This window comes from Bombus impatiens, unplaced genomic scaffold, assembly GCF_000188095.3.
Source record: "Bombus impatiens unplaced genomic scaffold, BIMP_2.2 scf_0083, whole genome shotgun sequence".
Taxonomy (NCBI): domain Eukaryota; kingdom Metazoa; phylum Arthropoda; class Insecta; order Hymenoptera; family Apidae; genus Bombus; species Bombus impatiens.
The window spans coordinates 125,293-142,390 of NT_176502.1; the positions used below are offsets into that span (position 1 = coordinate 125,293).

At 26.1% G+C, this 17,098-nt stretch overlaps 2 protein-coding genes and 2 long non-coding RNA genes across 7 annotated transcripts; 2 read left to right on the plus strand and 2 right to left on the minus strand.

The window, feature by feature from the left end:
* Positions 1-252: 252 nt before the first annotated feature.
* On the minus strand, positions 253-3,043 carry LOC117152601. Its single transcript, XR_004462999.1, has 3 exons — positions 2,939-3,043; positions 2,271-2,361; positions 253-2,142 (listed from the first exon to the last, which is right to left on the minus strand). It is a non-coding gene; the product is annotated as an uncharacterized LOC117152601 (long non-coding RNA).
* LOC100748989 (tryptophan--tRNA ligase, cytoplasmic) lies at positions 2,865-4,789 on the plus strand. The gene is made up of 3 exons (XM_003485829.4): positions 2,865-3,225; positions 3,438-4,375; positions 4,465-4,789. Exons 1-3 carry the CDS (start codon positions 3,099-3,101, stop codon positions 4,630-4,632), a joined length of 1,233 nt encoding a protein of 410 aa, XP_003485877.1. The 5' UTR covers positions 2,865-3,098; the 3' UTR covers positions 4,633-4,789.
* On the minus strand, positions 4,705-5,973 carry LOC117152602. The gene is made up of 2 exons (XR_004463000.1): positions 5,856-5,973; positions 4,705-5,130 (listed from the first exon to the last, which is right to left on the minus strand). It is a non-coding gene; the product is annotated as an uncharacterized LOC117152602 (long non-coding RNA).
* A 105-nt stretch (positions 5,974-6,078) lies between these two features.
* Positions 6,079-16,683, plus strand: LOC100749110 (protein phosphatase 1B). Of its 4 annotated transcripts, XM_003485830.3 has the most exons (6): positions 6,079-6,265; positions 6,843-7,768; positions 8,411-8,528; positions 10,621-10,732; positions 11,035-11,089; positions 16,306-16,683. In XM_003485830.3, the coding sequence occupies exons 2-6, from the start codon at positions 6,956-6,958 to the stop codon at positions 16,321-16,323; spliced, it is 1,116 nt and encodes a 371-aa protein (XP_003485878.1). In that variant the 5' UTR covers positions 6,079-6,265; positions 6,843-6,955; the 3' UTR covers positions 16,324-16,683. The 4 variants fall into 4 exon arrangements, with proteins under 4 accessions (XP_003485878.1, XP_012249795.1, XP_012249796.1 ...); XM_012394372.3 differs by lacking the exon at positions 16,306-16,683 and having other exon boundaries at positions 11,035-12,334; XM_012394373.3 differs by lacking the exon at positions 16,306-16,683 and having other exon boundaries at positions 6,100-6,292; positions 11,035-12,334.
* The last annotated feature ends 415 nt before the right edge of the window (positions 16,684-17,098 follow it).

A 17,098-nucleotide genomic window follows, 5' to 3' on the forward strand; every position in this document is an offset into this window, starting at 1 on the left:
TAACGAATAATGTATAATTGATTAAATTAATCATCTACTGATAAAGCGAGATCGCTATTGGAAAAGCAACGACGGTTCGATTTGTATTTATAGATACCCTTTAAAACGTACGTCATATTGATTATATTTATCAGATTTTGCCTCGCTAATGGCGGTTGACTTGGCCAATGCTTAAACATATTTCAGCGTTGTTCAAACGTTACCCAAAATACTGTGCCAAGCGGATTGCGCAAGATTTACAAACCTTTCCTCTTTCCTAGAACAAGTAAACGAAGACAGTGAACTACAATTACCGTTTATGTATGTACCTGATTAAAAATTTGCAAGCGAACAAAAGTTTTTCTGGCGAAATATCGATGGATAACGTTTGTTTTTGCGCAGCCAATAAGATCTGTCTCACTTATACCATATTTAAGTTCCACTTCATACTTCCATTTTCTCTTTCGACTAGTTACTTAATCATATCCAATTTTAATTAATTTAACACACATGACTAACAGTTTAAGATGATGAAACGTACCGTTATGTATTATATGAAATTTAAATCAACCTCGTACCGATCCTCACAAAATTCTAAGCAACCTGATTGTCGGCATTTTAGAGGCAAATACACGATAAAATGATCCTCTGTAAGAATGCTCAGAGAATGTAGATAGTTTAGCGTTTTAGTAAAGAGAAAGTAACGTGAAAAAATCGTTGTTTCACTGTTTACGCGAGAAAAGATAAAGCAGAAAGCAAGAATCATCTTAGATCCAATGTAATTTATTTAAGAGTATTGTACAGTAGAGAAAACGTAAGGACCAAAAATTTTCAATATACGAACTCTAATATGGATGTCGTCAGCCCTCGACTTAGTAGCTTGTAATTATACAATAAGACATCATCTACATAATCGATTCAGTTTTTTTATAATGTCTGGTGTTAATCACATAATCTGATGGTCTGACATTTGAATTGATCTATGAGTATCTCTATCGAAATCTAATTTTTATATCGCGTCGCCATAAAAAGTCGCTTCACTAGTTCGGATTTCAAAAAAAGAAAAGAAGAAAACTATCTCGGGACTTAGATCGTCCTCTCAACTATTCACAATGCCAATGAAATATCGAAACTACTTTTATATACATATAAGTTCACAAGAAGATTCTTCGTGAGACAAAGTTATTTTTGTCATACATCTGGGATATTTTTTAAAACAGATTCTCCCCTGCGCTCGCTTAAGTATATGTGCGCACAAATATTACCTATACATACTATCGATCATATAGAAACACCCTATTTTTCAGTTCAATGAATAATACAGATGTGTGTAATAGTAAAGATATTTCGCAAATGGAAACCAATTTAACAGTATGAGTTTAACTTCATGAGGACATCCTAGAAAACTTGGAAGAGATCGTTGACAGAAGTGAATTTTGAAAATTACATATTTTGGATAAATGTTCACCATTTTCAGTAGCTTATAATAACTCAAAACAATTAAGGAATTACCTCGTGAAATGACTTTACTATTTAATGATACTTGTTTTTTTAGAACAAAAATTCAATAGCATATACATTGGACATTCGATAAAAATATGACTAAAGATATTATAAAAACGCAATGCTCTAATTGTTTTGAGTAATATATATTTGTAAAATAGATACGAACATACTAATAATTCTATTAAAAAACATGATTTTATGATTCATAAATTCTTCGTATTTCGTTTCTACGAGTTCTATTTGCATCTTATGCTCATCGGCATATTTTTAAGTGTCCTGTATAGCTGAATTTATTACATTCTCAACAAATTTCACATCATATTATATGGAAAGTTGTAAAATATGATTTACTACCTGTCTCGCGGATATCTGAATTAAAATTTTCCTTTTAATACAATGCAAAGAAATCTCTAAAAGTAAACGCTAACGCTTCACTGTGTTAACGACTGCAAACGATGTACAATCAATTTTTTAATTATACGTACAGTAGTAAAAACAGATTTCATAGTTTTAGTTCCTTACCGACGATTCGTTCTATGAAATGTCTTCCATTTGTATAAATCATGGAGGAACAAACGAATGAAAATCTTGATTCATTCTTGTATGCTTGATTTTAAGTTATAGATTAATATCGCTCTATAATACATACTGGAAGTTCTGTACAAATAAAAGAACATTTATCAAAATGAGAGGCACTGATATATTTTTATGAAAAAACATTTTATCGTTCTTTGTAAATACCGAAATATCCAAATAAAAAACAAAATCACAAATTGCAAATTTACATGAAACTGATGAAAAGAATATACGTTACTATATTTTCCAGTTGTTAACAACAAATTTGCGTCCTATAACATTCATTTTACCCATAAACATCTGTAACACATTATCGTCAAATTATTATTTATATTTACATATTTTAGAATAAAATTAATTTTCAGATAATTTTAAACAGAAAAGTTACAAAAGCTAACGCTATGATTTGTTTTAGATTTATTATAATTCGCAATATAACATAATACATATGTTTTTGTATATATCCAAAAGATATAATACATTAACTAGACAAGACTCACTAGAAGTAACAAGTTATCCTAGAGTTTAATTGTATATTGAAATAATAAAATAATTGTAAACTCGAAGTTTTTATGTAGATTATAACTAATAGCTAATTTCAATAGAAAACATTATATATATTAAATGATTTAATAATAAAGCAGATCATTATTTACTTGAATTTATCACCGTGAGATGACGTTAGTATTTCAAATACATAGTTCAAAATATAATATCACACTTACTATATTGACAGATAATTTGTTAGATAATTCGAACCTCACAAAAACAATTATAATTAAATTTAAATATATTTTAATAAAAAATTAACAAATATAATACTTGTAATCAACTGTATATGATGCAACTGCAAAAAAAAATTACTGAAATTTCTTACCTTGAATGTACAAATGCGTGCGCAGGAAACATAGCATGCGGAGACCGACATAACCCTGTTGATTTGTAACCAACTCTGCGTTGCATATGATATATCTTTCTCCTAAGAATCTTTGCACGATCGCACTTAAAAGTCGGAAAATAATTAAATATAAAGAAAAATGACAGCGAAAGAAATTGAAATTGACACGTCAACGTTAAATGGGAAAGCGGATGAGGAGGATATTGTGACACCTTGGAATGTTGCAACTAAAAACGAGACTGGAATTGATTATGATAAGCTTATTAGTGAGTTCCATAGAAAATATCTTTCATAAAAATCTTTGAAAAGTATTTTTATCACATAAAATAAAATGATATACTGTTGCTTTATTATCTTCGTTTCATAGATTATAAATCCTTCCCATTTTTTGAAAGAGGACAAAGATAACATGCATATGTGAATATACACATTAGCTTATAATTTCACTTTTTCAGAAGATTTCTCTCTGTTATTATAGAAAGATTTGGAAGTTCCAAAATCGATGAAGAATTATTAGCGAGATTTGAGAAAATCACAGGACAGAAACCACATCATTTTCTTAGAAGAGGAATATTCTTCTCTCATCGAGATATGAATACTATCTTGAATCTTTATGAACAAGGAAAACCTTTTTACCTTTATACTGGTAGAGGACCCAGTTCAGATTCTATACACTTAGGACATCTTATACCATTTATGTTTTGTAAATGGCTTCAAGAAGTATTCCGTGTTCCATTAGTCATACAACTAACTGATGATGAGAAAGCAATATGGAAGAACATAAAAATAGAAGATGCGATTAAATTGGCCTATAATAATGCAAAAGACATTATTGCTCTTGGATTTAAACCAGAGAATACATTTATTTTTTCTAATTTAGAACATATTGGAAATAATCCTGCATTTTATCAGAATATGATCAGAATACAAAGAAGTGTTACATTTAATCAAGTGAAAGGCATTTTTGGATTTGGAGACAGTGATCCTATTGGAAAAATCTCATTTCCGCCAACTCAAGCTGCTCCAGCAATTTCTGGAACTTTTCCCTTTATTTTTAAGGATGCAAAAGTTAATTGTTTAATACCATGTGCTATAGATCAAGATCCCTACTTTAGAATGACAAGAGATGTTGCACCAAAAATTGGCTATCCAAAACCAGCGCTGTTACATTCTATATTCTTTCCAGCTTTACAAGGCTCTAAAACAAAAATGTCAGCTAGTGATAACAATACTGCAATATTTTTGACAGACACTGCTAAACAAATAAAGAATAAAATTAACAAGCATGCATTCTCAGGAGGACAAGCTACTATTGAAGAACACAGACAATTAGGAGGCAATTGTGATATCGATATATCATATCAGTGGTTACGATTCTTCCTAGAGGATGACGAAAAATTAGAACAACTTAGAAAAGTAAGTTTAGTAAAAATTGAAATGTGTTCCTTAGTATTAATAAATATAAGAATATATATATATGTATATAATAATATATAAACTTTCAGGGTTATATTAGTGGAGAAATTTTAACAGGAGAACTTAAAAAAGAATTAATTGAAGTGTTACAGCCTTTGGTAGCTGCACATCAGGAAGCTAGGAATAAATTAACAGATGAAATAGTAAAACAATATATGATTCCTAGGGATCTTGGTTTTGTGGCAAATATAAAATAGTTAGATGCAAATTGCTTATTATGTATATAAAACACATAGGAATACTTTCATCAGTTTATTTAATTTTATTTATTTTAGGAGCACAAATAATTTTTTCTTTAAGAAAATTATTTTTTATGTCATGATGGTAATGGATTAAATTGCTTTTATAAAAATACGTACTTTGTATTTGCATTTACAGTCCTTACTTATATATAAGTAAGAATTATCATTATAAATATGTAAAAAATATATTTCATTATATTTTTAAATGTTTAGGTACTTACTATTTGCATAATGATTATGCAAGATGAGTTTCACTAGAAATCCCAAAGCAGAAACCGTCGACCTGATATTATTGCGACATCGAAAACCGATATTATCTGTGTTGTGTATATATGTTTCATTTGAAATCGTTCTTATTTTCACATTCTTATTTCCAATTCTCATGTATGCAAACATGCAGTGATCAGGCCAATGACGACATTTCCTTTTGAGGCCTCTAGCAAGGGAAACATCCTATGTATTAGGATATGCGTTAAAATAACAGTATAAAAAACAAATTCAAATATAAAAAGAATGAATTTAAATGCATATTATGTATTATACGTTTAAATTAGTTTATATCTGCCACGAAAGTGGTTCATATTTACTAATATTCTTGTTATTAGATATAGATATGTATATATACTATGTATGTTCAGTATAATGCTTATAATAATTTTTTAAAGTATATTAAAATGTTTAAGATAAAGGATTTATTCGAAATGATTAAATTATATAATTATGACCGTAATACAATATTTTTTTACACTATTTTCTAATTTGTCAATTTTTTTATGTAATAAGACTAGATTAAAATATTTCTATTGCCCGCCATTTTTATTGCGCGAATTACAAGATCATATCTCGTAACACTTTGTGAATATAGCATCTAATATGCTGTTTACAAATAACAAAGAAAACGAACAAGTTCAAGTAATTAATCTATGTGGAGAAACAATAATCATACAAAAAATTCATAAAAAAACAATCATTTAGGAAAAACAAAATCTGCATATAATAAAAAATAGCGTTATATATCTATTAATAAAATTATGAATATTATTACAAAACAACTTTTTATACATTAAATAATTCATATTATAATATAATCAACAAAAGTTCGCCAAAATATATTTAAAGAAATAAAGTACTATATTATATTCACAAATATTTTCGAAATTTAAACAAACTACGCTTACTGACTATAACAATTTTGATAAACGCAGTAATCAATGACAGTACAATTTATCATCGACAAGAACTTGATGTTGTTGTTTATGTACTTGTTAGTGAGAGTTAATGCCAGTATCGCGCGCGAGTTAATTTTACTTCAGAATCCTGTATGATTGCCCAGGCTTGAGCGGAAATCGTGGGCTTTTGATTGGCGGATTATGACGCCATGAAACATGCTATTAATAACCAACGCATGCGCAGAAAATTACCTAGTGTATATCCGTCATTCATGCAAGTCGATTTCGTTGGTTCTGTGTGTTGAGCCTAGCAAAAGAACATGGTGATAGTGATATGAAACAAGTCTATTAGCAATACCACGCTCTACACATATATACTTTCGCAAAGTAACGATGATATTTGGTCACGATCTCCCTACGTAAGTTTCGCGAACATGCAGACTGAGGTATAAACTATTTTAGTCGCGAAATTTGGCACTGCTAAATAGTTTCTTATTAGAATCTAATACAGCTTACGCTTCCGAGATTTTCCATTCCTGTATTCAAATAATTTATTTATTATTGACGAAGCTACCGTAATAATTATATAGTGAACGTAATTGCACGTAATTCGAATGTTTCCATTTACGTAAAACGTTATCGTGTTTCGTTTGAAATATTTGCATGTCGAGATTATCTCGTACGTTACGTTCGGTATTACAACGATGTTGTGTTTTAATTGCCCTTTTTTCTCCTTTTAAATTAAAATTATAGCCATAAAACGAAATAGTATCGCAATAAACTTCTGTTACAAAACGATAATTGAGACAAAATTCTAAGTAATAGTGTAATACATACACATAAATAAATACATATATATAAGCTAAACGTGATATTGTTATTCAGATTTCGATTTAAATTCGAATTTAGAAGCAATATTTTTATATTATTATATTTGATTTCAATTTTGTACTAAAAATTAAGATTTTTCTACCTTTTCTATTTTTATAATTTTAGGTAAAACTCAGAAAAGTGTTATTTGAATGATCAGTTAAAAGATGCTGATCAAATAATATTTAAAGAGAAAAATAAATTAATCGAGCTGACACAGCAATTACTAAATAAATACTATGGGGGCACTTTTGGATACTCCAAAAACAGATAAATATAATGAACATGGCTCTGGCAATGGATTACATTATGGTGTTGCCAGCATGCAGGGTTGGAGAATGGAAATGGAAGATGCTCATAGAGCAATAACTGGTTTAAAAGGTGGTCTCTCGGATTGGAGTTATTTTGCAGTATTTGACGGTCATGCTGGTGCATTAGTATCAGCTCATAGTGCAGAGCACTTGTTAGAGTGTATCATGCAAACAGAAGAATTTAAAGCAGAAAATGTAACCAAAGGAATTCATTCTGGCTTTCTTCGACTTGACGATGAAATGAGAGAATTACCAGAAATGAGTTCTGGTACTGAAAAATCTGGTTCTACAGCTGTTTGTGCATTTATATCTCCCAGAAACATATACATTGCCAATTGTGGCGATTCTAGAGCTGTACTTTGCCGAGCAGGAGATCCAGTTTTTTCAACACGAGATCACAAACCAGGTTTACCTGCTGAGAAAGAAAGAATTCAAAATGCTGGTGGTAGTGTAATGATTCAAAGAGTTAATGGAGCTTTAGCTGTATCTCGTGCATTGGGAGATTATGAGTACAAAAATTTGAAAGATCGAGGGCCATGTGAACAGTTAGTGTCTCCAGAACCAGAAATATTTGTTCGAGATCGAGATGATGAACACGATGAATTTCTAGTTTTAGCATGTGATGGTATTTGGGATGTAATGAACAACACAGATCTGTGTAATTTTATACATTCAAGGCTGCTGCTTACAGATGATCTAGAAGCAGTTACGAACCAGGTTATAGACACCTGTCTATATAAGGTAATGATGTCTAAAACTTTTCGTGTATATTTTATAATGAATTTCTTGCTACTAAAGGTGTGTCAACATAAATTATTTTTAATGTTAAAGATACTGATACTACATTTTAAAATGTACGCATTTTTATATTCTTTTATTTATTTCAAAACTCAATCTATAGTTTTCAATCTATGATACTTAATGCTATTAAATATTAATTAATAATAATATGTTATAACTTTTAAGCTTTAGATACTATATTTTAAAATGTACGCATTTTTATATTCTTTTATTTATTTCAAAACTCAATCTATAATTTTCAATCTATGATACTTAATGGTATTAAACATTAATTAATAATAATATGTTATAACTTTTAAGCTTTAGATAACATTCTATTTCTATTGTCTTATATTTTTATTTCTTATGTTACTAATTTTGTTTATATTTCTTTTATATACTTATTGAATAGCTGCAAATATATATGTGATTACTAATATGTTTTCATACATTAAAAATATGTTTTATTAACATTTCATATGTTTGATAAAGAACAAATTTACAAAAAGATATTTATCAAATTTAATGTTTTTTTATATTTTTATTAAGCAGTCAAATATATTTTTTCAATTTTATTTGTTACAAGTGCTTTCTTTGTTGCAGGGTAGCAGAGATAATATGAGCATAGTTTTGGTGACATTTCCTGCTGCTCCAAAACCAAATCCAGAAGCACAGAAAAAAGAAGCTGAGCTTGAAATGGACATTGAAAGGAGAATCAAAGGTTCATTAACATTTCCATATTCCAATCAATTATATTCTCTCTGCTGTTGCATTAATACAAAATCACAATATCACACACATACTTGACATTCTGGTAGCTCTCAAATGGAGAGCAACACTTAATACCATTATCTAATAATCAAATTTTAGTACAATTCAAAATACAATCATTATAGTGGTATAACATTTACAAGTAAGAATCTATATCAAACTCGTATTTCTTACAAGTTTGGAAATCAAATTTGGATTTTCATTTTTCTTTAAAAATATAGAAATATCTTATTTGATACCTAAAATATATTAACTTAAAATCAGAATATATTATATAAGCAAATATTTCTATAGATTTCAATATCTGATGCATTATCAAAATTTTTTCTTTTTGGATAAATTACCATTTACTATAATGCAATAGTATTTTAATGAATTAATGATTTATTTCATATATATGTTAATGAAAATATATTTCTAGTAAATATCATGTATTTTGTCGTATATCTATCTCTAATTTTCTTAAGAGATATGTGCATATATACATACTTACATATTTCCATTAAGAAATGTTGAAAATTTATTCTTATGGATGTATTTTCATGTTATATATAACATTATTCTCTAGAAATTTAATATTCATAATCATTGAATATATAATTTAGCATGTAAAGTTATTACAAAAATGTAACATTAGTAATTTTATAAATTATGTGCGATACCACTAAAATAATTGGACAAATTTTAATTATTGATACTTTATGATTAATTATATGTGTATAATATAAAAGACTTTTGAAAAAAGAATAAGTAATATCCAGGTAGAAGGTCGAAATTTACATCTACAGAAATTTATTTCTGTTGTTAAATAGACATAGTTAAAGTCCATGTTTTACAAATACTTCTCATCTAATGTAAATTCGAATTTTCTTAATATTCATTTAGTGATTTGTGCAAATTGTATTTCGTTATATTTATGAGAACACATGATAAAAATCAACCATTTGTTGCAATTATAAAAGTTTGTGTAGAGTAGATTAGTGAAATGTTTTTTGTAAATTCAAAATATCTAGAATATTTGTAAACACAAAAAACATTTAATATAACTTTCGTTTTAACGTTTATTGAAATATTGTTAAAGCAAATAGAGTATATACATAGAGTATGTATTATAATACAGTAATAGAGTATTATATTAGAGTACTAATGATATTGCGTTTCTTGCTTCAACTGTTAAACAGATAGCAAGATACATTGATAGTTGTTTATATATAATGTTAGTTTTCTCTCTCTGTGTGTGCTGTCAAATTGTATTAATTGTTTCTCCTTTGATTAAACTCTTTTAACATCAATTATTAATTTTACTTAAAAATGCATTCCACCCTTGGAGTTGGTATTCTTTTAAACTTTTTTGTAAGTAAAATTTGTATTCAAAAGTTGTTTGTTCCTCTTTTCAAATATATTTAAGTGATATCACAGGTAGGTGAACATTTCCTTCTGAAAATTTAGAAATACTTTACCTATTGAAATTTTATTTTTTAATAATGCATTTCTTATGGAGGAACATTACAACAGACATATATATCTGTGTGTATATGTATGTATGTATGTATGTATGTATGTATGTATATATATGAGTGTGTATTACATAAGATTATACAATTCCAATGGTGGATAAATTTAAAAAGGTTGTTAAAACCATGTTTATTTATACATAAATATAGATACTAATGTGTCTACTTAAGACCGGACTTTGTATCCAGAATTTCCATAAGAAATGTACCAAGGCACTAAGTTTTCCAGTCCTAAGTAGATGCATGAATTTTAGTGCATAGCATGCATAGTTATTTTGTTGTGTTTATCTTTTTGTTTCAATAATACTGTTCCATAAAACACTAAAGTGACACAATAAACAAATAACATTTTTAAAAATATATATCAGATACTACAAGATGCATCTGATTTTTTAAATAATATTGATCAAATGTTTTTTGCACAAATCTAATAGTACATGCACAATGCACTCTAATAATAGTAGAGATAATATTTAAGATATAAGCATCCTTAATAAAAACAATTTAATTTTGTTATTATATTCATAGAAATCGTTGCTGTACAAAAGGACAAAAATGAATTTGATTTTTTGCAACTATTACAACTTCTTGTGGACCAAGAATTTCCTAATCTTCCTCCTGGTGGTGGACTTTCCGCTAAGTATGTATATTTATGAATTATTAAGTTTTTATTTCATCATATTTTCTATTAGTTGATAAGTTAGATATAAAATTATATTAAGGTCATAGTTTCTGAAATTAAAAGGAATATAGGAATGTTATATTTGGCTTAGCTCCAAAATTTGAATTCTCCCCTTTTAGTGTTTATTGTTTTGGAATTCAATGCTGATTAAATAAAATAAAATAAAAAACAGGATAAAATTATTTATAGTCTATACAATTTTACTAAAATATTAATATGTATTAATTAAAATTGTAATATAAAAATTTCTTTCTTTTTAGGCAACCTTTTATTGAACAAGTGTTTCGAGAAGTTTGTCCCAACCGAGCAGATAGTGTAAGTCTTGGATACGATTTCCTTTCGATATAACTAACCTTTTTTTGTATACTGCATCAAATGTACAACTGTAATCATTAGACATCATCAATCATGTTCCATAATCATATAACGATGCAGATGCTATCAGAAATATCTTTATTTTACTGATCTCATCTAATGTAAAAAGAGATTCATTTTTAACTTGCAAGAAAAGTATACTGGTATATTATAAAGTAAATCTTAAATTAAGTCTGCTACTAAACATGTGCAGATCTTACATTCTTGCAGTGCGTTATTGTTGGTAAAAATAAATTAGAGTTTAAAACTACATTTAAAAATCCTGAACTATTATACACTCACCCATTCAAAAAGATAAATACACAATTCATTTTTTAAATTTCTAAATAATTTTAGATATCCAATAATGATGAGAAATATTAATTTTGCTTTTGGAATTATTTATTAGAATTATTTATCAGTTAAAACGTTTAGTTTGCAATTCAAGTAACATGAAATTAACTAATAATATGAAAAGGTAAAAAAATTTGTTTTATATTACCATCCTTTTGCAAAAAGATATTGTGGATTGTAAATTAATTAAAAAATGTTGTTATTCTACAACATTTAAACATTAAGAAATATATCTTAATATATTTCACTATGGAATTTCGGAAAACGCGGAAAGTGAACTCAAAGTACATCCTACAGCTGATTCTAATTAATATTGGTATTAGTGGTTCTCATAATTATCACTATCTATTGTTGGATTTTATAAATCCTTCATCCAAGGAGTAAAAATGTTTATATTACAGTTATAAGCAGAGGATTTAAAAGTATTCTACCGAGAATATATACAAATATACCTATATTCTATGAAAAACTAGATAATGTGAAAATTAGTGTGAATAATGTTGCTATAATAATACTTATAAATCACTTACTTTATTTTAATATATTTTAAATTAATCAACTTCTGTATTAAACAATTCACCTTTAATTTTCTTTTCGTAGATTTAAATTATTTCACAAATCTAGTTTTCCATTAAAATTAATCCTGGGTAGAATATTTATATCATATCCTCTTGCTATGTTGCTGCATAATATTACTATAAACGATTATATATTTTTGTAGCTCTAGAGAACTTACGCTCAGAACAATTACTTCTTAGGTCAGTTTTTCATGCTCTTCCTTAATAAATTTTAAGTATATTTATATAGCTGTTCATTCTATATTTGAAGATGTCTCAAACTTTGTCACGCGCTAGAAGAGTAGAAAAACTGATCGTTTAGTTTTAGAAATATCAATGCTGTGTATATACATAAAAATTATGTTCAGGAAATTGTGTATCAATATTTTATTTAAATCGTTCTAAAAATCGAGCAGTAGAAATGTAGTAAGGAGGCCTTGATTTTAGTTTCTTAAGACGAAAATTACATTCGAAATTACATTATTTGTATCTAAATTTAAATAATCGACTTTATCTCAAATTATTTCATTATTTGATTTCATCACAAGTAAAATTCTATGATTGAGTAAAAAAATAATTTTAATTATAAAAAATCAATATTTCATAAGTAATTTATAAGTAAAGAGAGAATATAGAAATCAATTAAGATACAGGTTTCAATATTCATCATATAAACATAATGATGGACAAGTAAGTATAGTACTTAAGATATATTACAAGAATAGCACCTTATTGATTTCTGAAGACATTAAATGTATTTGTACACAGAGACTTAACTGGTTAATGAAACCACATATATCAGGTAATCATATATTTATTTTTGTGTCTTGTTATGTGATTAATTTTGTATCTCCAAAAATATATGTAACAGAAACTATCTGTCAAGGCCATCCTCAAGTATATAAATCTAGCATACATATACCAAAGTATATATTACCGTTCCTGGTTAAAAAAGGTCCTGAAATTAACTAACGTTAACAGTCTATTATCGTTTTAAAGTAATATATTAAAATAAGTAACAAGTTCCCTGCATAGAGTTATCTCCTCTATTTTTACTAATAATGAAGTATGGAGTGTATAAAGGTAGTAATATGTTTTACTGATATCTTAAATCATTTACTTTATAGAGTTTGCTCATATAATAATTTTCATTTTACATATTTTTGAAAATGTTAATTATTCGTTATGAACTTCTGACGAAATATTGAAAATATACAACATTATTCGTCTATAAATAATTCAAAATAAAACTTACAAGATAGTTAAATAACACTTAATTAAACTATCTTGCCTTAGATATTACATATTCATACTACTAAAATATGTTTATAATTAAAAGAAAAATTAAAACGCAAAAACTTATTATCAAAATTATTATCAAAATTCCTGTGTACTTTTAATTAAAAAGTAAAGTACATTATTCGTTTTGATACATGCAAGTATAAATTTATTATTACTCTTTTATTGAATATACTCGAATATTAGTAATAACAAAAGTAATAGTATAGTCGTGATAATGATAACAATGGTTATGAAAATAAATCCAAAATACATTTTTAACATGTGTTTCTTCTACTTTTTACTAGTAGCCCTGGTTCTGTAATTTCTATTTTGGGCATGATCCTTATTAATTTCGTAATTTCATAAGATTTAGACAACAACGCTAATAATTATTTATTCATTCTTAAATAATACATGTATTTTGCATTTTGTACTTAAAATATTGTAGATATCAGTACTATCCGGAATGGGGCTATTAGTTAACAGAAATGATAAAAAATATATGCATTTATAAGATTTGAAAAGTAGTAGCTCTTTATTTTTTGTTTTGTATGTACTTATTGTAATTTTTCTTTTGTGTGTCTCTTAAATTTTATTTTCGAAGAATTTCATTGAATATGCTTGCATAATAATTTTACAATGACATAGTAATTTCTATACATTATTTACTTAAAAAAAAATTATTTTATAAATATTACATGGTGTACAGAATAAACAAAAACAAAGTTTCTTCAATGTGTGTACCTGAATTATGTTTTCTTTTCAAGTAATTGTAAATTTCTTAATTTGCATATTAATATTCTAAATTACATAATGCCTATTACCCTATGTCCAATTTTTAAATTTTCAATTAAAACAAAAGAATAATTTCTTTAAACATCTTTATCAAATTGATTGTTTTGTTGCATAATCCTTTCACATCCCATTTTCATTCTTCAGATTACGTTTCAACAATATTCAAGTCCTTTCCTGCAGTTCAAGTTGAATTCTCCGATTACTGATCTCAATCATAATTGTTGTTAGTATTTCAATATAATTACACATACTACATAATTTAATTTACAAGATTAAAAATACAATTGATACAGATAAAAGATCCTATTGTTTCAAAATTATATCTAGAGACATATTAATAAATTTAATTAATTTAAATTAATAAAATAATATTTGCTTTCTGTATTTTAATTTCAACGTCTGCTAATAATGTTTGTGTAAATTAATAATACACTTGAAAATATAAAATTTCTACATTTTATATAATTTTTTTCTTTTCTTAAGGAGAAATGCTTTTACTGTTCACGTATATTATGTATATGTAAATAAAGACAATCCTTCCCTCATTTTCTCTACTAATAAAATTTCTTCTTAATTTTTACAGTGTAGTACTTAATGCATCATAAAATAATTTTGGAATGTGACATGCTTGATATTGTGTAAAATTATCTATTTTAACTGCAAATGTGTCAAGATCTTAATTGTTGAATTTATTAATTTATTACATCATGGTAATGTTATTTTATTTGTGATTAGAATATTATCATTACTTTATTACTTATTTAACATTATACATATATTTACATAATTATGTATGATGATTATGTTGATCATGATTATGTTGATGTGTGATTATAATGTGTGACATGATTATGTTAATAATGTATCAACATATATATGTCAATAATATGCATCCTATAATTAGTGCAACCAACAATTAAGATCTTGGGATGTGTGTATGTGCGTGCGTGCGCACATGTGTGTATGTGTGTTTATTTTTATATTTTTATACTGAAAATCCTGATATTTTGAATTCAGTATAAGAAAAAATACAACTGTATGTATAATACCATCATACATAGATTTACTGATATGCTATTATTTATCTACATTATTGTATATAATATACATAATTAAATCCATATGTAATGAGTATAATTGTTATTTTCATAAGTGTGTGTGTTTTGTGAATGTTGACTTTTATCTTGCAAAATTTTTTTTAATTTTTTAAATTAACACACTCTATTACACAATTTGTATATTGCAGCTTTTGATATTTAAAAAATTTTTCTTTGTTTCTATATGCCACGTATATTTTAGAATGCTTTTTTTAAGTCTAAAGGATTTTGTTTGGAAATTTTTAGTAGCCATTGGATTGCATTAAACATATTAGTCCAAATAATATTGTTATTTTAAATTCTATATTGCCGTATTTTAATTATTATCCCTTCATTTTTTTCCACTGTAAACTAATAATAGGAAGTTTTAATTTATGAGTAGCAACTGTAATCTTTTTCAAGTTTTCAAATATTTGGATATTTTTAATCTATTATAATTTTTAAAAGTTAGTATACCAATTTAAATAATATAAAACGTTTCCACAATCTTAAACAAAAACTTGAATGAACAACAAATAATAAAATATATATAAACAATATATTTCAAACATAAATTTACAGTTTACTAATAAGAAAGGTATAGAGAAATGTAATTTATAGATACATTTTAAGATATATTTAATTAGTTTTTAAAATACAAATTAAACCTAAAAAATAAAAGAATATTCCTTAATATAATTTGTTTCAATATTTGCCATATTTTCTAATATTTCAAGATAATCATCTTGATAACATTTAATATTTCACTAGTGTAAGTATGTAATGTATTTTATATCTTTAATTGATGTGATAAAAATAGTTATTCTCAACCCTAATATTGAAATATATTATTTAGATTAGTCACTAATGAATATCTTATGGATATAATGCTTAATATAATTTAATTTATTATAGGATTAAAAAATATATATAGTCTATAATTTAAAATTTTTTGAAATTATGATGTAAAACAAATATTTTATCTTTATAGAGAAATATGAAGAAAAATATTTTTTTTCTTTTTTTAATTGTTAATAATAAGAATTTTACACTAAGTGTAAGATAAAATGTATGTACATAGAAATTAAAATACTATATGATGATATGCTTACAGAATTCTCAAGCCAGTTAGTGTACTCAATATGTATACAATTTGATACATGTGATATACAATAAACTGGTGAATCAACAAGTCATGAAAATGAGATACCAAGCAACAAGAATTACTGAGGAGTGCTACAAGAAGAGAGACTGTGGGATCGTAATCGAATGATGCAGGCATATTTAATTTCTGGTTAAATAATTTTGGGAGTTGCATTGTAATACTAAATTCAGTTACAAAATTTATTGTACAAAGCATTTTAATTTTTAAGTAAAGATAAAAATCTGATCAAGTTCTCTATAGCAATATACTATAGGTTTTTACTTTGAACATATAGTTAATGTTGTATATTATTATCCTTCTCTACTCAATAAATATTTATCAATTATATTTTATTGCTTTTTGTTATTTATATAATCCCAAAGTATGCAAATTTATACTTAAGGTCCCCATAATATTACTGAATTAAAAAATACAATAAAATTGATAAAAAACAAACTCTAATTTATTTGTAATATCACAATGAAACTTTGTAGGTAAAACATAGCCATTTTATATAATATATAAACTGTATATCATTGTATTTACATTACTTATCAAACTAATCCAAAATATTTTTTTAATTTTATCAAGAATATCTTGATAAGAACTAGATTTACATTTTTATTTTAATTAAAGCACATGAACTATGATGTGCTATTAAATTTCTTAAAGTACTTATCAAATAACATTTATAAATTTGTGCTAGTTTGTTTACAAATTTCAGTTTACACATAACATTTTGTATTAGTATTCAATTATAATT